General features: G+C 39.2%; 1 protein-coding gene across 2 annotated transcripts in view; it reads left to right on the plus strand.

Moving 5' to 3' along the window:
- Positions 1 to 26,535, plus strand: part of TAFA1 (TAFA chemokine like family member 1) — a 496,597-nt gene that overhangs the window by 351,169 nt on the left and 118,893 nt on the right. Inside the window, exon 3 of one of the 2 annotated variants that reach the window (XM_029919149.1) lies at positions 25,898 to 26,038. In XM_029919149.1, coding sequence (XP_029775009.1) covers positions 25,898 to 26,038 — 141 coding nt within the window. The remainder of the gene's footprint in view (positions 1 to 25,897; positions 26,039 to 26,535) is intronic. The other variant, XM_029919150.1, reaches the window with a different exon arrangement.

Raw genomic sequence — 26,535 nt, forward strand, 5'->3', positions numbered from 1 at the left:
AATGAAACCCACAAGCACATTAGTGATTTTAGTAGCCACATCACACAGAGGGCTCATTCAAACCTCACCACAATTTAAACCTCTCTTTTTTTAAACCACTGCTGTTGCTAAGCCTCTTTTCCATCTATACTTTTTTTCTAATATGTAGTATCAAACATTTATCTCTATTACTTCCTTCTAGCTGTGTTCAGCTGGTTAACCCACCTGCAAATTTCTTTTTGGATCTTTCCACCAATACCTTAATTTGCGCCTTAGAATAAATCCTTATCACCTTCAGATTTAGATAGCATGCCAACTGGATGTTCATGGCGCTGCGTTCCTCTGGACCCCTTTGATTCCATATTCTAAAACTGTAAAACTGACAAACAATGGCACAAGACCAAATCAATCTTAATAAATATGTGCTCCTTTTTAAGAGCTTGTGATCATTTGATTTTTTAAATATAAATATAGACAGCAAAAGAAGCCTTTTGAATGGTCATTGTAAAGCTTAATAATTAGCCAACAGTTCTGTCACAATGGAATATAGATCTCCATGTGATTAGCCATTGATGCTTTAGCTTTTCTTCAGAAATCTGTTTTGTCGAAAATTAGGTTGTAATTGTTTGCATTGTTAAGGGATATTTATCTGGGAAACTAGCCCAAGAGAATTATTGTACATCAGTGATTTGGAAAAGGAGTTTTTATTATGCAAGTTAATAAGTCCTAGTACAGATCCCTTTATGTGTACTTTTTGCATGATTATTTTCTGCAAGGAAAATGAGAAAACTATTCCTGATGATGGACTGAAAGGTACAAATACCTTTTTGATTAAAAATAAAATTGTGGATTCTGCCAACTAGTACATAGTCTGTTGATAAGGACAGCTCTATATTTTCAAAGTTCCAGGATTGTAGATAGTACACGGAGGGAAACAATTTCCCTTCTTCCCTTTCTAGACTTTTTTGGCTGGTATATTAATTAAATCGATGTAGCACAAATTAGCAGAGAAACACAAGATGAATTTTGGGTATACAGGAGCCCCACAAAGATGGGAGGGGCTCAGAGAGTCAGGCCACTGGGGCTTATATGCACCCGGAACTAAGGAGAAGGAGGTCGGGGTCTAGGCCTGCAGGGAGGAAGACACTTTATAGGACGATGGGAAGAGCAGGCATTTGGCAAATAAGTGGTCGTCATGCCATGCAGAGACAGGGGGACACAGAGAGGAATTTGATCTCCAGGCCCTGCCACGCTTATCTCAGGTTATCACACCTGGCCTGTAGTCTTTGTAACTGTCCTTGGTGATAGCTTTCTCCCTGGACCAGGCCCTTTTTCTAAATTCTTAGACACAGTTAAGGAGGAAGTAAAACACACTTTGAGTCTTTGGGGCCATGATTGTCTTAAAATCGTCCACGTGCTAAAGTGGCACATTTTGGTGAGGCTCATTATGAACCCCTTCAGTGGCTTTCCTGGAGAATATGTCTGGACAATCTCTACCTTGGATTAAGGAGATCTGTATGTAGTTGTAAAAATGTGCTGTGCTTTGCTTTGTTTCTTCAATTATCCTTTCTAAGCCTAAATATAATAGGTATTTGACAGCATTGGTTTTTTTTTTTTAATTTTGGTTTCTTCTGTAATACAAGGATTATCTAAGAATATGTTTTAAGGTGTTTTTTTGGTCTCTTATTTTTTTTTTTAGAAATTCTTTTTTTCTTTTTCTTTATTTTTTATTTTGTGATTAAAGAATATGATCTATATAATCTCTCTCTTTTTTTAAATATAACTTATTGTCAAATTGGTTTCCATTCCACACCCAGTGCTCATCCCAGCAAGCGCCCTCCTCAAGGCCCATCACCCACTTCCCCCACGCCCCCATCAACTCTCAGTTCTCAGTATTGACGAGTCTCATGGTTTGCCTCCCTCCCTCTCTGTAACTTTTATTTCTACCATCACCTCCCCCATGGCCCTCTCCCCTGAAGTTGACGGTGCTTTGTAAGCTCATGTTTGGGTGTTTTTGTTAGTTTGTTTGATTTGTGGGTTTGTTTGTTTGTTTATTTTTGGTTTTGTTTGTTTGTTTTAACCAGCACAAACATAAAATCTTTCATCAGCTTGGCCTTTTGGTAATTAAAAATCTTATTCATTTTTTTATATCATCTTCAAGAACTATCATATTTTTCTACCTATTATGAATAAGGCTGCATTGAATATCCTTGTGCATACGGCTTTGTAAACTTTTGCAAAGATATTGGTAGAAGAAACTTCTTGTCACTGGGTCAAAAGCTGTGTCCACTTAAATAGTGGTAAATACTGCCATATCCTATTCATTAAAAAAATGTCTGTTCATATTTCCTCATTGTGTTTGAGAGTATCTGTTTCTATGTGCCCTCATCACCTCTGTCTACCAGCCACCGCTGTCATTTTTACCAAACTGGGAAAATTATTGCTAGATTAACTTCAGTTTTCTTGTTTTAAGTGAGGGTCTTTGTTTTATTCATTTATTTCTTTGTTTATTTTAAAGTGAAAACCCTGTTGAGATGGGGATCTCATAAAACAGGAAAGTCACAGTTTCTAGTGTTAGCTTCTTTTTAAATAATTTGTAAAATGGAAACACAATATTCATTAAGAAAAGCATACATGTCCAGAGTGGACAGCTCAATGAATTTTCACCACCTGAGCTCATCCTGAGTACACACGTCAAGAAATAGAACATGACCAGCAATCCAGAAGTATCCTAGTGACCCCAAGGTAACTGTTTCCTAATTTTTAACACCACAGGTTAGTTTTGCCTAAAACAAACAAAAACCCTTTTATTTCAGTTTATTAATATACTGTATCCTCTTTAATGTCTAGTTGCTTTCATTGACTGTTGCATGGAGCAGTAGGTGGCTTGTTCTCATTACCATGCAGTATTCCACCATATAAACACACTGCAATTTTTTCCAACTGTTGACGAATGTCTGAGTTATTTCCAGTTTAGGGCTATTATGAATAAAGCTCCTATGAGCATTCTTGGACAGTTGTTGCATAAATGCATTCATTATCCTTGGATATACACCTAGAAGAGGATAACAATTTTCCATAGAAGTTTAGACATTCTTTCATGGTTTTTTTATTGTTTATTTTTCAGGGGGAGGGGAGCACTAGTAGGGAAGGGGCAAGGAGAGAGGGGCACAGAGGATCCAAAGCAGGCTCTGTGCTGACAGCAGACCTGAGCTCAGCTTGACCTGAGCCAAGGTAGGATGTTTGACTGAGCCAACCAGGTGCCCCTAAACATTCTTTTAAACCACTGTTTCAGTCATGTCATCTTGCCCAGTGTCCTTAAAATAAACAGAACTTTTTCACATGGGGTTTAAGAATTTAACATCAGCTTCTCTTCTGACCACTTTCCTTATTCTCATCTCTAAAACACCTTCCTCCATGCTGACCTGAGTAATCTTCAGCCATCTCAATTCCTTGCCATTATGCTTACAACAAAACCTCCTTGAACACAACTATGCCTGGAGATTTTTCAGCTCTCTTTTGCCCTGTTGGCTGAGAAAATCTTGCTTATCCTTCAGGTTTTAAGTTGTTTAGAAAACTGCCCCTTGCCACCAAAGTGGAGTTAGGTCGCCTTTCAGGAGCTTGTCACAATCATAGCAGTTACATCACTGAGTTGGATTTTTTTAAACTTGTCTGTCTTTCCCAGTGAAATGTAAATACCTCAAGGATGTTTGCATTGTTGTATCCTTTTGCCTAGCACAGTGAGGACAAACAGTAGGTAGTCATCAAAATATTTGTTGAATGAATTTATGATTGTGCAAAGGACCAGATGAAAGTCACTCATAATCCTCAGCACCTAAAACTGCTAGCTAAAATAAGGACCCTTGAAATCTTAATTCTTATACTTGAATTTCTAGACACTCTTTCATACAATGTGTCTCTTTCTGTACATTCACCTATCCCTTATTCTCCGCTCCAGCATGGCATATTTAGCCAAACACAACACTGCACAAAATAAGTGCTAACAGTTTTAGACCAACATGAACAGTAACTTCATATCGCTTCACTACCAGGAATATCTGTATATGGAAAACCTGGATTCGAGTCCCAGTTCCAGACCTTTCTAACGGTGCCCGGGGATAAGTCTTTCTGAGTTTCAGTTTTCCTTTTTGCCCAATGGGTAATAACAGAAACTGTGCCTTAAGTTTGTCATAGGGTTAAAAAAAACTAAAGTCTGAAAGGTAAAGCACTATGATCTACCAGTGTTAGGGGTCACTCTTGCTCTTACGGGTTCAGGCACACCATCTGAGATAAAGGAAGCCTAGGATGCATCAACCTTTGTTCACGTAGAAGCAAAAATGTTCATTTCTGGGGTTCCTGGGTGACTTAGTTGGTTTAGTGTCTGACTCTTAATTTTGGCTCAGGTCATGATTTCATAGTTTGTGAGTTCAAGCCCCCTATTGAACTGCACCCTGACAGCGCACAGCCTGCTTGGGATTCTCTCTCTCTCTCTCTCTCTCTCTCTCTCTCTCTCTCAAAAGTTTTTTTAAATGTTTATTGCTGTCTGACCCTCACCCCATTAATCAAATGCCTAAGGGAAGAGTTGGAGTTTGAATTCAGCAACATCAGGGTCTGGCAAAGTTTTCCTGTTAAGGGAAAGATAGAAATCGTTTATGTTGTGTGGGCCAAAAGGCAAAATTGAGGGTATTATACAGGTACTTAAATAACATCTTTGAGAGAAAATAGAGCTCCACAAAATTCTTTATTGCTGGAATTTAAGATAAAATGATAATAGTGTAGAACTTATTTTCTCTAATCTCCCAAGACAAAGAGCAGGAACGCCCCTCTGCATGATCTCAGCTTCCTCAGTTCAGCCGATTGTGCTTGGGAAGGGGAGAGCCAGAGCCAACGTGAACAAGTCCCAGGGTAGATGGCGCTAACCCTCACCATCCTTAGCGTTGCCAGGAGAGAGCCGTCAAGAGCTAGAGGTCCTGCCTCTCCTGTTCCCCTCTTCCTCTTAAATCTTGTTGCCTCTGTCACTGTAGGCATCTCTCCAGGGTGATGGAGAAGGTGCTGATTCTCTTGGTAATTTCAACCCAGTGTTTTTTCTGCCTGTTCCTCTCCACGGTCTTTATTTTTTTATATAGTTTATTGTCAAATTGGTTTCCATATAACACCCAGTGCTCTTCCCCACAAATGCCCTCCTCCATGACCATCACCCCCCTTCCCCTTCCCCCTCCCTCTTCAGCCCTCGGTTTGGTTCATTTTCAGTATTCAAGAGTCTCTCATGATTCGCATCTCCATGGTCTTTAAAATTTACCCTATTGAGGGGTGCCTGGGTGACTCAGTCCATTAAGCATCAAACTCTTCATTTTGGCTCAGGTCACTATCTCATGGTTCATGGGATCAAGCTCTGCATCAGGCTCTGCACCGACAGTGTATAGACTGCTTGGGATTCGCGCTCTCTCTCTCTCTCTCTCTCTCTCTCTCTCTCTCTCTGTTTCTCCTTTGTGTGTTCTCTCCCTCTCAAAAAAAAAGTAAATAAACTTTAAGATTAATCCCATTGAACAGACAAGGAAACCGAGGGTGAAAGAAATTGATCAAGGATTCCAGGGTTAAATGAATACCAGAACTGGGAGTGAAATTGCACCCTGAGTGGTCCGAATCTGTTTTCTTGGCGCTGTTTTATATTACTTTCCTAAGCCTTCAAAGCAGATGTGCTGGGAAAAAAAAGTGGTGGATTCAGGGGTGAAAGATTGGAAGGTGAAAAGTGGTTGGACAGGAAGGAAACTGTTCTACACGGACACAAAGGTCTAAACAAAACTACGGAGTAAAAAAGAGAAAGGCATTCATTCTGTAAGACTCTACCCATGAAGACCTTACATGATTACAAGTATCATAGGGAAATAGCATTCTTCCAAATGTCTCTGTGCATTATTGACCATAGCAGAAATTTGGTATCAGCCGACTATGCCTTCTCAGTAGCTAAAATCCCCATGTAGACCCCACTAACATGAATGTAACTTGCTGCAAAGAAGAAAACTTTAGCGTTAGGTTGAAATTTATGTACTTTTTGGACAGCTTTTTCCCTAATGTTATTCTATTACAATTATTAACTTCTGTTTCTTAAAGGAACTCAAAACTTCGGTAACCACGCTCTGCTTTTTCAAGTGGTCACTCAAATGTTTGCTGACAAACTGATATCTAACCAAGGAAGAATGGTCATTTCTTTTTACAGGCTTCTCACTGCAGGGTCACTCATTCTTTATGTATGACTTATGTAAAGAAGTAATACATTAAATTTCTTAAATATTGCCTTCTTTTACATTAGGTGTAAAAATGTCTCTCTCATTGGTATACATAGCTTTAAAGTCTAAATTGATCTGTTTTGAGGTGTTGCTTCTACATTGCTAAAATGATAGTGAATCAAAACATTTGGCCAGAAAAATGTTAAGGTAACTTTGTGTTGCTTTAGATGGAACTGGTTCAACATAATTAATGCATCAAAAGCGCTGGGGACTAAAGTGTTGTACAATTTGGGTTAGGCTGTACTGTTCAGTTCATATTTATTACTCCATTTATTCCTTACAGTTATCTTATGAAGAAGGTGTTTTATAACCCCATTTTACACAGCTCGGGGAGATTAAGAAATGGATCTGTTTTATGTGATGTATGAGCAGCAGAGTTGGGATTCGAACCCATGTTTGGCAGATATTGAGCCCAGGAGACTTCAAAATCACATGAATGACTTTTCCAGTCATTTCATGGCTCTGCTATTTGGGATTGCTTAACAAGAGAGCCTCAACCATCCAACTGACTATGAGTCAATTCAACTGATTGTTGAGCTATCAATTGCTAGACATCAATATGGTGAGTTATTTGGACTTCACCTGCAGTAGAAGTCACAGAAAAACAGTATCATATTGATTCTTTCAGTAAATTTAGAGATATTCAACAATACTTGTAGACCCATAAACATATGAGTATAATAAAATTCCAGTAACATCATAAAAAAGGATAGAACAATAGTTATAATAGTAGTAATAGTAATAACAGTAGCAGTAGTAGTAGTAATAGTAGTAGTAACAAAAATGACTACTTACTTTGAATACTTGTTAGTTCCAACTACTGTGCTTAATGCTTCCTGTGCATTTTTAAATTTAATCCTCACAAAGCCTCTATGAAATATAATGTTAGAACCCTGAAATTTAATTCCTATGGTAATCTAGAAAGATACTTGGTTTTGCCTCCTGTTTCTGTCACATAGCTTCTGAAACCCCTGGAAATTGCTGAAGTAATAAGAGTATCTTTTGTATATTAAAGAGATGACTGGTGGCTGAGGGTCTTTAGATAGCTTCAGGAGGGGAGGCTGGTCACCAGAAAGACTGAAACATGATTGGAGGGTTGGAAATTTCAACCTTGCTCCCCTACTTCTTGGAGAGAATAGGGCTTGGAGGTTGAGTTAATCATCAAAGGCCAATGACTTATTCAATCATGTGTATGTAATGAAAATTCCATAAACACCCCTAAATATAAGGCTTGGAGAGCTGAGTTGGTGAGCACATTGAGATGGCTATTGAGGTGGCCATTTGGCTATTCCTGAGTTGTACCCTTTATAAAAAATCAGTAAATTTAAGTAAACTGCTTTCCTGAGTTCTGTGAACCATTCTAGCAAGTTATTGAACCAGACAAGGAGTCTTGGGAATACCCAAATTGGTCACCAAGCCATACAAAAATGCATGTGGTTTGGGCACTCCACTGGCAACAGGTGTCTGAAGTGAGGTCATTCTTGAGGGAATGATCCCTCAAACTTGTGGGGTCTCTGCTAACTCCAAGTCGTTAATGTCATAATTGAATCAAATTGTTGGATACTAGTTTCTGTTGGAGAGTTGGAGATGTGGTATGAGAAAGAAACCACAGAATTTCCAATGTCTATGCATGTGCAATAAGCGGAAGAGAGTGTATTAGCACACTTAAAAAGTTCAAAGGTAGAACTAGCCGTATTGAATCTGGAAGCTCAAATGAATCATGGGGGCTTAGCCCTTTGCTATCACTCCTCTCCACTTTTCTCCATGTCAGCTCAGTCTCACCCAGAATTTCCCCAAAAGTCAGCTCACAGCTTCAAGACCAGCACATAGTACTCATGTTTAAGCTCATCCTCAAACCAATCTGTGACTGGGATGGACCACGCTGTTTTGCCTATGCTAGGCTACAGTTTCACCCTTAGAGACTGTTTACCTACACTACATGGACTAAAGCTAAGGTGGGGTGGTCTCTCCCCAAAGGATTAACTGTTTTTAATCAAAGAAAAGGAAATGAATTATAGACAAGCAAGAACAGTCGGCTTCAACTACAGAAAGTGACAGTCACCATTCTCCCCCTTTAACAGACAGCTAAATTAAGGTTCAGGAAGTTTAGAGTGACATGTCAACATTTGCCAATTACTAAGATACACGGTCAGTATTCCAGCCAGGAATTCTCAGGGTAGTCACAAAACCACAGTGCATTTCTAGGAACTAAGTCTGCGAATAAAGATTTTCAAAAGGAGATTGTTGCTTGTGCTTGTAAACTTAAAATAGAACAGAAAGTTATGTTTGGATTTAATAAAGCAAAATTACTAGCTCTAAATAATCAGACTCTTAGAGGGCAAAATATATGTTTTCATATTTGTACACATCTTACAGATGCTGTTGATTCTTGGAAGATGTCCTTAGTAACTGGACTCAAATACCAAATGTAGTTCTCATTTTTACCTGAAATTGCCTAATTAATCCCTCATCTTGGTAAGGATATGCACTGGGTAGGTATGAGATGACAGTCACATAGACCCTCCTTAGAGGGTAACTTAAGTAAATATTCATTTCCAAGTTCCCTTAGCTTGTTGGTAGAATTCATCCACTTGGGGTTGTATGACACCCAGCCAGGGAATACCCTCAGCTCACTGTGGCCACCTGCAATTCTTTGCCATGTAAATTTTTTCAAAGCTAGCAAAGGAAAGTCTCCCTAATGTATACTAACAAGATTTTACATAGAGATAAAGATAGAGATAACGATGGTGTGACATCACATCATCCTTGCCACATAATGTAGCCTCGTTACAGGAGTATCATCCTGTTATGTTTGCTGCATTCCATTCTCTAGTCTAGGGGACATTCAACCTGTCACTGGCCCCATCCTTGAGCCTTCATTCCAACTTGACTTTACTACCTAAAATGACTGTTTCCCATCACTGTAAAAACAAGTCATCCTTGAAGGACCAAGGGCCTGAATCAAATACTTCTACTCCACCAAGACTTACTTAGTCCATTAGATTGAAGACAGTATCTCCTGGTTACTTAAGAACCTCCTGAGTTGATCCCTACACTCTCATGACATTTATTACTTTCTGTTTTGAAATACTGATTTTTTTTTCCTATGTCCAAGCCTTCTGACTAGATCTCTGAAGCCAAAGGCCCACCCTTCCTTTCATTATTCATACATTTGACAAATATTTATCCAAACCCTAATGTGTGAGATTGTACCCAAACTACATTAGGTTTCAAGGAATTGAACACCCCAGCTGATGGTGGGTTAAACAGATTGGGAGCCTGTTTATTTTTTCTCATGCAATAAAAAGCTTGAAAGTAGAGTTTTGGTGACATTGGTTTAGTAGTCTAAAACTCTCAAGATTAAAGTCTAAAGAACTGAGTCATGTTTCCATCCATCGCTGAAAGGAGAATGGAAAAATATTTTTGAATGGGTGGGCATTTACCCACTTGTATCAACATTCTTGTTCTAGCTCTATGAAAGAGAAGTATTGAGTTGGTAACAGTGATTTCCACAGTTAGGCATTGTGCTGCGCATTCTGAATAACATGTTCAATGAAAACAGTTATGGCCCCTGTTTCATATAACTTTTTACTAATTAGAGGACACAGACAATAACGACAAGTATTTGTTGAACACGTGTAAAATTTAGTTGTAATTGTGCTGATGTGGAAAAGGTCTCAGTGCTCTGAGCATTAGGAATGGGAGGGAGGAGAGAAGAATGACTTAATTAGGGATGTTAGGATGGCTTCCCTGAAGAAGTGGCATTTAGGGCGGTATCCAGTTCAGTTTTAGCACCTAACATAGGGTCCTTCATATAATAATGTTCATAGAAAATAAGAAAAGATCATAACAGAGAATCTATTGATGCCTATTATAACTGTACTTCATGACTCTTTTTATTGCAAGTAGCAAAAAATCTAAGGCAAACTTAGTTTTTCTTTTAAAGGCATGTATTGGTTACAGTTCACCTTTTGCCTTCAGGCACAGCTGCATCAAGTAACACTACCCATGCTGTCAGGTAGCACCACGCTTTTCCACTTGGCTTCTCTCTGTGTTGACTCCATTCATTTGATGCTATTCTATCATGATACTAAGGTAGTGGCAAGCTCCAGATTTTATCTTTTTATCAGAAGCCCATGGAGAAAAAAAAATGTTATTTTCCCAAAATAAATACTTTATAATTGACTCTCATTGTGTATGGGTTAGGCCAAGCACCCACCCTTGTAACAATCCCTTGATCACCAGAAAATGCATGATACACTTTTTTTAATTATTAATTTAACTTTTTATAATTTATTGTCAACTTGGCTTCCATACAACACCCAGTATTCATCCCAATAGATGCCCTCCTCCATGCCCATCACCTACTTTCTTCCCTCCCCCAGTCCCCATCAATCTCAGTTTGTTCCTTGTACTTAAGAATCTCTTAAACTGGCTGCACCAGTTTGCATTCCCACCAACAGTGCAAGAGAGTGCCCATTTCTCCACATCCTCGCCAGCATCTGTAGTTTCCTGTTTTGTTCATTTTAGCAACTCTGACATGTGTGAGGTGACATCTCATTGTAGCTTTGATTTGTATTTCCCTGATGATGAGTGATGTTGAATATCATTTCATGTGTCTGTTGGCCATATGGATGTTTTCTTTGGAGATGTGTCTATTCATGTCTTCTCTCCATTTCTTCACGGAATGATTTGTTTTGTGGATGATCCACTTTGTAAGTCCTAGGTCTTGCGCCTTCTCCTGGGCTGAGAATAGAAGCAGCATCTTCAAAGCTCCATGATCTGGAAAAGCAAGAAGAATTCACCAGTATAAGTGGGAATGTTGACTGGGCAGGCAGGAAGAACAGGGGACTACCTCAGAGGAGAAATGACTAATGGCTTTATTGACTACCACAGATAACAAAAATCATAGTAATAACATTAAGAAAAATACTTATTTTCTAAGTGTTTCTTATTTTACCTACCCAAACAAATCAGTTCTACACTCCCAGCATTTTGAAAATGTATCCAGCTTACTTCACCCAACTCAGAAGACAAAAGTAGCTCTGAGGTTTGAAATTAATAAGTATGCGATTCCCAGAAAGTGGGGTTTTTAGAGGGACTAAAACCCTTCCCTCAGCCCTCAGGTCCTGACTGCATGCCTCACACTTATGCATACATACCTCCCTTAGTGCTGATGGACTCAGAGAAGGTCCATTAAGTGAAGCTCATTTCAAGCGCAGATGGTCCCAAGTAGCTTAACGTCTGCCTGGTGGCCAGACTAAGTGATTTCGGATGGCCTTAGACTTCTGATCACATCCATGCAGCCAGGGAGGAAATGAAGCCTTGTTTATCATCTTGATAAACAGCCCCTTTCAATGCCTCTGGACGCTGTATGTAACTCGGTAGAGTCAAATACTATTAAATTGTCATCCCTGTCAAGAAGAGAAGTAATAAGTTTTTCTACCTGACTCATAGTTAATGACTTCTACAACGTGTAACACAAATCAGAGCTTCAGTTTGTCTTTTTTCGCCCTAAACGTGTGTTTTCTGATATTTCTGGCTGTGAATGTGAGCCACAATCTCATGATATAAATAAATATATACTTTTATTATTACCTCTCAGCTAAGCCAATAAAATATCAAGATGACAAGGGCCAGATTCTTGGCTCGGATGAGGTATGTGCACCGAGGAAACCAAGAAGCTATATCTTGTTCTACTTCTCCATGGAAAGCATAGATTTGAAAAACTATATTTCACGGGTGAAAGCCTTGGAGATTCTGCCTCCCCAGTTACCACTAAACATATTTATAGAAGTTACTTAAACACTCTTAGGGGAGTAATATACTACTTTTACTTTAATCATCTTAAAGAATAATTTACTAGTCAGATTAGGCTGCATTAACCACACCGACAAACCACCCCCAAATCTGATTGGCTTACACAACAAAGGTTTATTTCTGCATCAGGCAACATGCCTGTTGTGGCTCCACAGTGGGCTGCGTTGGTAGAAGTTACTCAGGGACAGGAACTGCTGAAGGAGGCACCATCTCAAACGGGATAGGCAAACTGTGACCCAGAAATCCTATCTGCTTTGTACTGGCAATGAGCTAAGAATGGCCTTTCCCTTTTTAAATGGCTATTCTCAAACGGAGAATATTTTGTGGCACATAAATATTACACAAAACCCAAGTTTTCGTTTTCCATAAATAAAATTTTACTGGCTTACAGCCACATTTGTTGGTTTAAGTATTGTTCGTGGCTACTTTCATGATAAAATAACAGAGTTTGGGAGGTGCACCGAGACCACAAGTAGCCTACAAAATCAAAAATATTTACTATCTGGACCTTTATAGAAAAAGTGTGCCAACCCCTGATCTAAAATATTTCTGGTTGGGAGCATCTGGGTGGCTCAGTTCATTAAGCATCTGGCTCTTGGCTCCAGCTCAGGTCACCATCTCACAATTTGTGAGTTAAAGCCCCATGTTGGGCTCTGGGCTGACTGTCCAGAGCCTGCTTGGGAATCTTCCTCCCACTCTCTCTGTCCCTCGCTGTCTTGTGCTGTTTCTGTCTCTCTCAAAATAAATAAATAAACTTTAAAAGAATTTAAAAAGATATTTCCGGTTATTCCACCAGCAAGAAGAGAGCCTTGGAGAGTCTAGCATAGGAAACTAAAAACTCATTGCAGTAGTGACAAGTCACTTTCATTAATACAGAAATAGTCACATGGCCCCACCTCCCACAAGGCGAGTAAGAATTACCCATAAGCCCAGGAGGAAAAGAGCCAGAGATAGTCATTTAGCACTCCTGCTGGCTGCCAAGACTAAAACTAATACTAGCAAGAATATTAATAAGAGGAAATTGCATTTTTCTTACACTTCAGGCACTGATGTAAGTCTTTGGCCAGCGTTTACTCACTGATCCTCACAACAACTTCATCCTGAAAGTACTATTGTCTTCCCCATTTTACAGATGATAAAACTAAGAGTGAAAAGCTTAAGTGATATTCCTCATAACCATGGTACCATGCACAGACCTTCTGGGACTCACAGATGTCCCAGCCCTTGCTACTACAGAAACCACTTCTTGACAAAACCCTTAATTATAAAATTTGGTAGATGCAAAATGCTACTTTTTATTTTTGTGGAATAGACTTCCATAATGCCTAATAATTCAAGTAGGAGTTTGTGATGGTGATTCATGTGGTTTTCCTACAGATACTAAACAAGGAACTTAAAGTTTAAAATCACTTTCTGACTCAGTAGGGGGACCCACTGGTGAGCATCAGACACTCAAGTAAGAACACTTCTTTCAGAGGAGAGTATTTTACAACAATGTTCTTCCTTGATTAATTTGAGGTGTATCTGTCTTCTTGTCTTTGCTTCTCATCCAACTCAGGAATGTTGTTCCACAAGCATTTTTGCTGTTGTCCTTGTTTAGCCTAAGGAAGACATATCAAAGAATATAGCCATGGTTTTGAGGTGATGGATTTGGAGTCATAGTATTGCCTGCGTTATTTTGTTAGCTGCACTTTTATGTCTTTCTAATGGAGTTTATGTATAATTACCACCCATCTTTCTATTAACATCCATATTATACTTACCTGTGAAGGATAACAGAAGAATCTCATTTTAAGATAATAAAACAAGTGTATAAATGTTACTGGACTTCCATCTCAGAGAGCATTCCTACTTGTATACCATCGAATAAATGCCAGGAAGAAACACAAATAGAAAAACGAATAAAGGCATAGGAGAAGTTAAGATTCAATATAGAGAATGTATCAGACCACCCATCATTTCCTGAATGGTTCAGATATTTAACAGGAAGTTCTGGAATCTGCAAGGGAAATTCTTCCATTTTTCAGCCTTTCAGAATTCTACTGCTTTACCCAAACTCTTGTGAGAAGTAACTGCCTCCAGCATCGTCTTTAAAACTGGGTTTCATTTTTCTTATGTTAATCATAGAAGAATGTTAGCTTTTATTTATAGTATGCCTATGGAGTGCTGTTTGATATATTAATATACAATTTCTAATTCTCCTAATAGGCTGTAGAGTTGGGCATTTTCCTTATGAGGAACCAGAGGTTAGAGATTACAATTTGTTCCTAGTTATCCAGCCAGTAACCCATATTATGTTATTTGACATATTTAAACATTAACATATTCAACCTTTAATGTCAGTGTTTCACATAATTTTAGGGGAATTATTATAATATTATAACCAGAGGAGTTGCTCACATAAAAAAAAAGTTTGTCTGTTTGCTAAAAATTGTGTCCCTATCACTCTCAGCCTGGAGGGCTAGCAGTGGAGAAGAAAATCCTGGTAACCTGTCACCCAGCTTGACCGGTGATCTTGGTTTAGGCAAAGAACTTGGGGGAATTCAAGTGGGATTTAGATGAAGAAAGTTGTACCTTATAGGGACCAGTGGACATAGCTACTCCTTCAATCCTCATTCCCTTTTAACCCTTGCCTTCATCAAAATAGTAGAGAGGCACCTGGGTGGCACATTCAATTAAGCATCTGACTCTTGACTTTGGCTCAGGTCATGATTTCATGGTTCATGAGCTCAAGCACCATGTTGTGCTCTGCACTGACAGTGCAGAGCCTGCTTGAGATTCTCTTTCTCCCTCTCTCTCTTCTCCTCCCCTGCTCACTCACTGTCTCAAAATAAGTAAATAAGCTTAAAAAATAGTAGAAAAAAAATAGTAGAATACAACTTATTTATTGTATATCCTCTGATAGCCAAACAACTACTGAGGTTTGCCCTCCCTAATACTATCTAGGGCATCCCTGCTGGAAAAAAGAGTAAAAGTTGTGTAGTATTTAAAGAACATGAAAGACTCAAAAGTGTTCTTATAGGCTCATAGGTGCATCTTTGGGTAAAATTTATTTCCATGTCGTTAGAGCAGTTCTTAAAAATAATTTTTTCAGGGTCACCTGGGTGGCTCAATTGGTTAAGTTTCTGACTTTGGCTCAGGTCATGATCTCATGGTTCATGAGATCAAGCCCCACATCAGGCTCTGTGATGACTGCTCAGAACCTGGAGACTGCTTTGGATTCTGTGTCTTCCTCTCTCTCTGCCCCTTCCCTACTGATGTTCTGTGTCTGTCTCTCAAAAATAAATAAACATTAAAAAAATTTTAAACTTAATTTTTGCAGTAGAGTTTCATCATATCCTATGGGTAAATGATTTTCTTCCTTAAAAAAGCAGGTGAGAAATCTTGGGGATGGGTGATAAGTTTATTGTGGTATTTCATTACTTTTAGCAATCTTGTTTTAGGGGAATAGCAGGGTCTAAATGTTTCCCAGTGGCCCTGACTGGGAGTAAAGGGATGGTCCATGTAGTGAAATGAGGGAAAAAATGAGACGGGTCAAATTTTTTCTCAGTGTTAATTCTGATCCCAACAGTATTATTAACAGCAGAATACCTTTCAGAGCTTACTCCTAATGAGGTATTATTATAACTGCCTATACTTATTTAATTCTTAGACTCTCTCATAGCCCTTAGAACAACCCTATGAAATTAGTGCTATTATTTTACATTTTTTATAGACAAGAACCTTGAGGCGTAGCATGGAAAATGATCTGAAGCAGCAGACCCAGGACTTGAATTTTGGCAGCCTAGCTCTAGAATCTGTGATCTTATTCATTATGCTCTATTGCCTCAAACAGGGCTTCCCAGCCCAGAATTTTTTTCCCTACATTCATCTGTCTTCTACATACCCCAGAGCCCTAAGAGGGAGGAGATGGTAATTTGTTTAATCTGAAGCATAAACAAATCAAGCAACCATTTTGCCCTCTTCAACCAAAACATGCTTAAGGATCCATTAGTGTCTCTCTTGTCAGTGATTTACAGACGAAGACACTTGGAGCTTCCTTCCAGTCTACTGGGTCAATAAAGCATTTTTAACAGAGTCTTAAATATGCATTTCTGACATCCACTACAATACATTCCAGAAGAGCTATTTATAAGGCCTTGATCTAGAAGCCCTGTAGAAGTGAATCTCAGAAAAATCTGTTCTTTGTCTTACATATAACATCTTTTAAAGAAAGGAACCATTTGCAATGAAATGAAAATGGATCTAAGTAATTATGTCAATGTTAACATTCCTTAATTATGTTTTATTCATTTCTTCCAGAAGTTGTCCTCAACTATAAGCAGATATATCCTGGCTTAAATATTAATGAGAACTAAAGTTTTCACATAATTATTATTTTTTAAACTCTATATATTTCTTTTAAGAGAGAGAGAGAGAGAGAGAGAGAGAGAGAGAGAGAGAGAATGCATGTAGGCAGGGGCAGGAGCAGAGAGAGAGAAAGAGGGAGAGAATCTCAAGCAGGCTCCACACTATCAGCACAGAGCCAGATGCAAGGTTTAATCCCACTAACCATGAGATCATGACCTTAGCTGAAATCAAGAATCAGATGCTTAACCAACAGAGCCATCCAGGTGCCTCTCTTATGGTTACTCTTAATTGCTACATTTCATTTTCCAGTAATTTTGCTTAGAATAATAAGAATCTTGTCTTTTGCACATTTTGGCACTACCCCAAACCAAAGTTCCAAGTTGATTTTTCTAGAAGGTATATTAGGTCATTTCTTTACAAAATTACCTCTATTACTCAAGTTCATTTTCTTAAAAGATCAGATAATGAATATTCAAATAGGAAAAGTTCCTCAAAAGATGATTAATTTACATTAGTCTTTCTTCTTTTTCCTTCTTTTGTTTCCTCTTTTTTTACTCTCTTTCTCTCCCCTTCCTTCCTTCCTTCCTTCCTTCCTTCCTTCCTTCCTTCCTTCCTTCCTTTCTTCCTCCTCTTTCCTTCCTCCTTCCTTCCCTCCCCTTTTCTCCTTCCTTCCTTCCTTCCTTTTTCCCTTCTTTCATCACTCAGCCATTTAGCAAGTGTGCTACTATTATACTATACACTAAGGATAAAGAAGTAAAAAAGATGTGGCTCCTGCCATCATGGAGTGTCTAGCTGAACAGGGTTGACACATAGTGAACCAAACATTCTTATTGGGAGATACACTGCAGAAGAGAATCTAGGCTTGCTAAGAGATCATACCATGGGGATCCAAAGCTAGTCTTTGGGGAAGAGATTCACTTAACACATTTTTACAGACCAAGCATGGGCCAGAGTCTAAGCCAAGTACTAGAGATAGAGTGATAAAAAAGAAAAATTACTACCCTCATCCTTTATGGGAAAAACAAGGCATCATTTGAAAGTGCCAAAATAATACATTGCAATATTACTGCAGGAGAATTATGTGAGGTTGTAGCATCATATAACAGGGGAATCTAACTCACTGTATGGTTCAAGGACACCTAAAGAAGATCCAAATGATGAGCACGAGGGGCAAAAAAAATAAAATAAAATAAAAATAAACTACTGGGTTCTGACTTATATTCTTTCTCTTGTTATTTTTAAGATGATTTTCTTCTGTTCTAACTTTATACTCTCCCCTCGCATCTCCTTTCCCAGAAAACCCAGTGTTGTGATAATTTTAAATTGCTTGGCCATGCTTAGTCATTGACATTAAGCCATCAACACCAAAATATACTGCTGAATGTCAAATTGCCTGGCAGATGAAAAGGCTTAGACATTAGCAGTTTCCCATAAGTGCCCATTCTTAAATGGCTGACCCCGTTTGTAGCCCAGAGCAATCCAGTTGCTTGGTATGCGCTCTGTTAGATGACCATTCTGGAAGCAAACCTTGTTTTATGACGGCGACCTTCAAGTTTTTAGCCATCTGCTTGCCAGTCATTTCCAACCTCATCATCCCTTTCTATCTTGACACACAATTCTCATCAGTGGGGACTCTTTTTAAGAGAAGCGTTACCCTTAGCAATTCATCTTCTTTGTGTTTCCTCACCTGTGCAGGGCAAGACAGTGATGTATTGAGCTGGGAAGGAGGGATCATTGCTAGGAGCGTATGGGGCTTGGCATTTTTTTCAACTTCTCCAGCTCAGAGAGAGTTGCTGCTGCCAGAAATAATCTTGAAATGCTGTCGTTTCTTCCCCCTTTTTGGATATTAGAAACTTTCTCTTCCTGTTAAAAATAGGTTTTGATGATGTACTCAGAGGTCTGACAAACACAAGAGAAAAAGCAGAAGGGAAAGCGGAGAGCTGCCCCATGGAGCTTCCCTGCCGGGGACATTGCCGCTGCCACTGGGGTGAACATGGACAAAGGGAGGGAGCAAGCTGCCATTTCGAAAATTTGTGGTAGAGGGAGAACTGAGCAATTGATGTTCATCTAACACATCTAACATTTTGGATTGGCCCATGTTAGCCAGGTAACCACTGCATTTACCTTCTAATCTAAAAGAACTATGAGGCCCCTTATAAAGTACAATTTAGGCTATGAGGCTAATTTCTTTTTTTAATTTTTAAAGTTTGTTTATTTGTTAGAGAGAGAGACAGCACAGGAGGGGCAGAGACAGAGACAGAGACAGAGACAGAGACAGAGGGAGAGAGAGAGAGAGACAGAGAGAGAGAGAGAGAGAGAGAATCCCAAGCAGGCTCTGCACTGCCAGCACAGAGACAGCCCAATGTGGGGCTCAAACTCATGAACTGTGAGATTATGACCTGAACTGAAACCAAGAGTTAGATGATTAACTGACTGAGCCAGCAGACAACCAAAGGCTAATTTCTTACATTATATCTTAGATGTTATCCCATAGACAAAGTCAAGTGATGATATGAGTAAAAGTGGAAATTTCTGAACAGTGCAAACTTTGTACTGGCTTGTTCTTTATGCCACATTCTTTGCCATTAGCTAATAGGCTACCTCATTGTCTTATGTGCTGGATCTACAGATGCTGGGTGAAATCCAGGTGAGGAGCCATTTTCCAGATAATCCATAAGCAAAAAAAGGGAAGTTCAATTTTCTGAGCACTTAAATGATTGCTGTGAGTGGCCATAGATCATTTTGAAATCATTTTGACTTGGACTGAGATAAAACTTATGAATGGATTGGCATTGATACCAAAGAAAAGTCTGAAAGACATTTACATGATAAATATTATCATTGTGAGCTTGCAATAACCTTGGCAATTAGGTTTGAAGGGACAGTTAACTAGATAATCTTTAAACTGCAGATAAAATAGATTTAAAGGGACAATTTTCTAGTTTCTCAAAAGGTTTATGACAAATCTTATTCTTCCTCTTCATCATCAGGGACAAACCTGAGGAGTATTTTGGTTTGCAGTCCCCTTTTTCAAGCAGCCAGATAATGAGAACACTAGGTAAATAAGATGACAGTACCAAACAGTCTTGAAAAATTCTATCCCTATGGTTATAAGAGAAGTTCAGAATTTTATTTCATTTCACAGTATTTGGTCAGCTTCTCATTGTGTCTTGAGTTGACCAAAGCAAATGTGGGTTCCTTATAAAGCCGTGAAGTAAAAAACACATAGAAATTGGAAGAGAGAAGTTGATCTTACAATCTTACTATATATTACTATACTACCAAGCTTTTCAAGAAACAGTAAGTTCTATATTTGACTGTGTAAAACTTCATGACAGGTTTATACTAATAATTCATTTTGTTCAACATTCCACCCGTCCCTCCACCCACCCATCCATCCATCCATTCATCCATCCATCCATTTATCCATCCATCCAATAATATTTATCATTTGATACTAGCTTTAGAGGGCTGATCATCAGCTAAGCAAAGTTGTTTTCACCTTTTCCTTTGCAGAAGCATTCCTTTAAGGAATAGATTCTTGGGGTACCCAGGTGGCTATGTCAGTTGATTATCCAATTTCAGCTCAGGTCATGATCCCAGGATCATGGATTGAGCCCCGTGTCATCAGGCTGAGCATGGAGCCTGCTTAAGACAGTCTCTCTCTCTCTCTCCCCCTCCTCTCTCTCTCTCTCTCTCTCCCCCCCTCCCTCCCTCCCCTCTAGCCCCCTTCCCCCATCTCAAATTTAAAAAATAGATTCTTGTACACAATGTTAAAAACAACTAGAGGTACTTCCCTATTGTCCCCAGTAGAAGTGAGCCCTCTTAGGTCATTCATAGAGCCCCTCAAAGCAAAACTTAAAAACTTCCAAGCAAAGGACTAGAGATATAAGTGAGCCTTTTCCTGTCAAAGATCTGATAATTTTATTTTGTCAACTCAAGTCGGTGGACCAGGGTTTCATGGTCTGGATGGACTGAAAGATTAACTTGCCCTGGTTGACTATGGCTAGGTCAGTCACTAATATAAAACTCTGGAGTCAGGAGATTTGGATATGACAGGTCCAATCAGACTTTCTAAATTTTAGGGTCCTGTGGGCTCCAGAACCTGGATGCATATTCCACATTGGCATACCTCAGCAACCGGTTTAAAGTGAAGCTATAGGTCAAGTTGTCAAGATCAGGTGAGCTTGTAATTTAGAGCAACACTTCTCTGGCTTCCTGTGTGCAAATCCATCATCTATAAGCCTGAGGAAGACGTGGTCTGGGGTCACTGACTTTATACACAAGGTTTAATGAAAATGGAGCACTTGTCAATTCCCAGTCTCTGAGTTCTCCTCCCCTTTTCAGACAAATGTCAGCATGTATGCCAGAGTGGGGCTGGATAAAGAGCACTGCATATGAGGTCACAAGATTTGGGCTCATGTCCACCTGCTGCCAGATAATAGTTATCTGGGTCATTAAAACATGGACCACTTTTTTAACTGCCCTTGATCTCAGTTGCCTCCCCTGTAAAATGGGGGTAATCATGACCTCATTGGTCTTTAGTAAGCATAAAAGGAATTGAAGATTTATAATGTATCTATCATGGTGTCAGGAAAAAAGTAAGTAGTCAAAAAATGATTAACTTTTATATGACTATAGTTATCACTACTCGTTATGTAGGTGTGTCATTTGGTCATTCACTAGAAAATCAGGATAACAATTTCTACCTTTGATCTACTTTATAGATAAAATGAAATATGCATTTAAATGCTTAATAAATAAACAATAGGAGTCCCTGTTCTTGAGGAGCGGGGTGGGGACATACAGACAATAAGGTTAATAAATAAATTACAGTAGTTGAATGTTACAAGTATTCTGGAGGTGATGAAGATAAGGACATGGAGCAAAATAAAGGAGATAATAAATGCTTTCTAAGAGAATTATGCTTTAAATAGGGTAATCAAGTGAAACTCTGAAAAAAAATGGCATTTGAGAAAAGATGTAGAGGGAGTAAGAGAGGGACCAATAGATGTGCCCCAGGTGGGGCATAGTTCAACTTGTCAAGAAGATCAGAAGGGCATCTTAGAGCCCTGCGTCCCTGAGTTTAGAATAACCCTCAAGAGGGACCACACCTACCATGTTCAGGCAATAGCTTGCAAGACCAATGTCCCTAGAGTAGAGAGATAAGAGGGTAGGGTAGTAGGAGATGAGGTTAGAATATATTTAGGGATGGAAGAGTGAGTTGGATACTTAACCTTGATAAGCTTCCAAAGTGCAGTGTCAGACTTCCTTTTGCAAGAACTTCCAAACAAAGAATGACAGCTTGTGACAGGATGCAAAAAAGCAGTTTCGGAGTCCAGCAGACCCAAGTCATGCTTGTGTAATTTGGTACATGTTAGTCTACCTTTCGGAGTCTCAGCTTTTCATCTGTAACATAGGGGCAAAACCTTTTACAGTTGCCAGGATGTTTGTAAGTAATGTAGGTAAAATGCTGCATACCGTGCCCAGCATTCAATCCGAATTCAGTAAATGTCAGGTGAGCCCTGAGTTGATGCAGAACTATTCCTTTGGCTCATCTACAAGAGTGTTGGGAGAGATTGGCTTTGGGCCTCCAGTGGCCACCTCTGTCCACATTATTTAACTCAGGACAATAATTTGGATGATTTGGCATGTCTGTCACTGCCTTAACTGTAAATCAAATGAGAGTCAAGATCTATCCAGAAGCTTTTCTATGGCTTGTGCTATTTTTACTCATAAATGTTGCTCTAGTCTTGCATGAAAGTTAAGTGGTGATTTAAACATTGGTGGTATTTTCATGAAGTGTAGAACCAGCTATTACTGAATTGACTGAGGGTACTTATAGCTGACAATTACAAGTTAAAGCAACCTGATTGCCCATATCTGGGTTAAAGAATGTAATATGTGATTAGCCCTATTGTTTCATTAACTCTCATCCCAGTGAAGGCCCTGTGGCGACAGTGAGATACTCTTCCCATGATCCAAGCTCAACCCCCCTTATTTCCTGCTCAGAATTTTGTATTGGCCTTTTGTTTCTTCTGCTTTGCCACCTTGAACTTCTCCATTTCCTCCCTAACACAGCAGCCAGGAGTGTCACTCTTGAACAAAACTAGAACCTTTGAGTTCTTGGCTTCAAAATCCTCATTTGTACCTTATTGGAACAGAATCACTGAATACTTTTTCTGGAGAGGGAAGCTCTCTCCAATTTAATCCTATGTCAGGTCCTTAGTTCCATCTACTCTAATATCAATATTTTTTAATGCCCTGCCAGTTCCTTAGAGAAATGACTAGTTCTAGAACTGGAACAGGAAATATACAAGATGAGCTTGAAGCAAACTGTGGAGTCAAAAAGTAAGGAAGTGTTCCCCAAAAAAAAATGGTGAAGGGGGGGTTCAATATGGGGAGACAGAACACAGAAACCAACTGAAGGGACTCACAGTGGCCAAAACTGGACCGTTCTGATCAAGAAAATAAATAATGTAATGTTAGGTTATAACCCAGTGTGTAAAATAAACATCTTGGAATACATACTGCTATGAATGATTGAATAAGTAAATAGATGAGAGAGAAGAGACAAATCTGTCATGTGGAAGAATTCATAGTAATTTTAGTAGATGCCCCAACCTCACAGAGGTGGAGCCTAACTCTACTCCCTAAGTGAGGGCTGTGGATCGTGATTTCTTTCCACAGAGGACAACATGGAAAGGCAAGGAGGAGAGTGATGTTATATTGAGGGACTATGACCAGCACTGCCTTAACCAGGTGATCAAGGTCAATATCAAGAGTGGTAGTCATGTTGATAGTATGTATTTTTTACCTGTGTGGTCTTTCTCCAGAAACCACATAACCTCAGTCTAATCGTAAAAAAGAAAAGCACCAGATAAATCCCATCTGAGGGACATTTTACAAAATACCTGAGCAATACTTCTCACAGCTATCCAAGTCCTCAAAAAAGGAAGGACTGTCTGAAACTATGATAGAAAACTATCATAACCAAGAGAATCCTAAGGAGATATGACAACTGAATGTAATGTAGCATCCAGGAACAGAAAAGAACTTTAGGTAAAAACTAAGGAAATATGCATGTAGCATAGACTTTAGTTACTAATAATGTATCAGTGTTGGTTCATTAATTGTAACAAATGTAGCATACTAATATAAGTTGTTAGCATAAGCAAAATAAAAATAGGAAATAATAGGGTGTGGCATATGGGAACTGGCAGTCCTAGCCTAACAAATTTTCTATAAATCTGAGAATGTTCTATAATTAATTAAAAGGTTGTTCTTAAAAAATGCTTTGACCTTTCATGTTAGTAAAATGCTTTCCCTTCATCATAGCCTGCTCAACTTCTACCTTTCAACTTAAAACTTAAGAAGCTTTTTGAATTCTTTAAAAACAAATGGGTCTCCCCTTCTGCCTATGCTACTTGCCTTCGGTGCTAATTTTAAGTAAAGAACTTATTTCTTCATTCATTCAACCAACCATTGTAGTGTACCTACAGCAGTTGTTGACAGTAAGGCTCACCTGGACCCTGACCAACCCATTAATTTGCCCGTAGTAACAGACCTGTAGTTAGAGTTTTGTGAGGAAATGTGTAGGATGCCAAGAGAATGAGCAGTAGTGGAAGTGAGGACACCTTCTTGAAGGAACCAACCTTTGCATTTAGTTCAAATAAGAGTTAAGGAGTGAGTGCATTTGATTTGTGGGTGGAGGGTGGAAGAATGGGAAGTAGGAAGAAGTATTCTAGGAGACACTGTATTTGCACCGTCATGGAGGTAGAAAGGATGACATTCCCAAGGAAATAAAATATCAGTGTGACCAGATATTATCATAGGTAGTATATATGGACACTCCGCCCTGTGTCAGGCTCAGTACTAACCCCAGTACATGGGTATCTTGGTTTGTACTCATGCAACCCTTTGAGGCAGGTGTTAATATTTTTACCATTTTACAGATGAGGAAACTGAAGCACACAGTAAGTGACAGGGCTGAGATGCAGACTAAAACAGGTGGCTCAAAATTCCAAACTCTTCTTTTGATTCTTTTGATTCTTTCCTATTAAACTGGGGTTTACCAACCTGGCACTCCTGACATTTGGGGAAAGATAGCTCTTTGTGGTGAGATCTACCCTGTGCGTTGTGAGGTGTTTAGCAGCATCCATGGCCTTCACCTGACAGCTGTCCATAGCACCTAACCTCTACCAGCAATGACAGTTAAAAATACCTCCAGACTTTTCTAAATATCACTGGTGGAGAAGGTAAATAGCAGTATCACCCCATCCCCACCCCTGCATTGAGAATCACTACATTATTTTGTGGGTTCGCAGAGTAGGATGGAGCTATGTCTTAAGTCTTTCCTGACTTCTGTCTTCCTTCCCTCCTTTCCTTTTTCCATTGTTTCCTAAGTGCTTGTCATGTAAGGGCTGAACACATGTCTCTAACAAGTTACAACACAGTGACTTTATACAGTGGTTGCTTAATAAATACTTGATGAATTTATGCCAACTGGATCCTAATTGTTACAGGTCCATTCTGGTCAAATAAAAAACATTCTTCCTAACATAAAACTTGATATTGCAGAAGTTTATTTCTGGTTTCTGGGAACTTGCAGTATCTTTTGTGTCCCCATAGAACTGTCCTACAGGCTGGCTAGACCCACCTGAATACTCACCAACATTTAGACAGACCCAGCAGTGCACCTGTTATGAATCTAGTGGAGAGTAACCTACATTAGGTTGCCAATAAATGTTGAATGCATGGCTGACCTGTGACAATTAAGTGAAGCCATATGCCTAGCTCTGTAATTTGAGATGCCATTTAAAGCACATACCATACCTATTTTCTCCAGCAATTCTTTCTATCATTTTTGGATGAGATCTGGATTTGGAAAATGATTCCCCAACTAGATTTTCTATTCAACCCCCCTGAGAGTGGGCAGGCAGTGGAAGGGAAAGCTAATTTCTGGGCAGTTTTCCTGCCACCCCTGGTTACGTATCACTGGAGTGTCAGTTGCGTGTCATTAAGTGAGAGCTCAGAGAATTCTGAATGGAAAGCTAGCACAGGAGTGAGCTCCCAAAATATAATGTGTTTAAATCCGGTAGACTCTTTATTTTGTGTTAGCACCGCTATTCACTGGTTCACCGCTTCTCAGTATACACAGCCCAGAATCGTCGCCTCTTGAGGGCTATTCATTGTGCTCTTTGGTGTATTTGAAGTATAGAGCTGTCATACCTGTCTTCTCCAGGTCTGCACATACCTAGTCTAGAATCTTGTATACATGTGTGTACGGATGTGATAGAGAACGGGAGAGAATCCCACAGTAATTATACCTGATAGGAACTAGTTCTGTAATTTCTCTTACTCTCCCCAACCCCTCCAGACATACCCCCAAAGGCTTTCATAGCCCCTTAATTATTTCTAATACTGATTAGAAATAATCCCTCTTCTTTTTGTCTTGCCAGAAGGAGGGACATGTGAAGTGATAGCTGCACACAGATGTTGTAATAAGAATCGCATCGAGGAGCGGTCACAAACAGTGAAGTGTTCCTGTCTGCCGGGAAAAGTGGCTGGAACAACAAGAAACAGACCTTCCTGCGTTGATGGTAAGTGGCCAGATTTGCATCTCTCCTCAGGGGTTTATGGAGGTGTTCACTGTGCATAGTAGATATTTGTTGTTTCATCTACGGTTCAGGATAATGGACAAGGTCCATCCAAATTGTTAAAAGGCTGCAGAAATGCCAGTTCTCAGCAGACTGAATTACTGTTTCTCTGGCTTTGGGATTGTCACATTGCTCTATTTTCATGTTTTCTTAGAAAAGATTAAGGTAAAATAGTTTTTCAAGTCAAGAAATTTGAGGGTCCCATTCATTTGGGAAGTAATTTTGGATGAGGTTATATACAATGATGATGGTGACAATAATACTAAAGAAAACAACACCTGATGTTTATTCAATGCATATAAAATGAGAATTTGTTATACTCCAGGCACTGCTCTGGGTTCATCACATACATTTATAAACAAATAAAGATCCAAGCAGTGTCCTAAACACTTGTCATGCATCATCTTATTTATACCTTCCAACAATCCTATTATAGTTAC

Source organism: Suricata suricatta, chromosome 12 (assembly GCF_006229205.1).
Source record: "Suricata suricatta isolate VVHF042 chromosome 12, meerkat_22Aug2017_6uvM2_HiC, whole genome shotgun sequence".
Classification (NCBI taxonomy): domain Eukaryota; kingdom Metazoa; phylum Chordata; class Mammalia; order Carnivora; family Herpestidae; genus Suricata; species Suricata suricatta.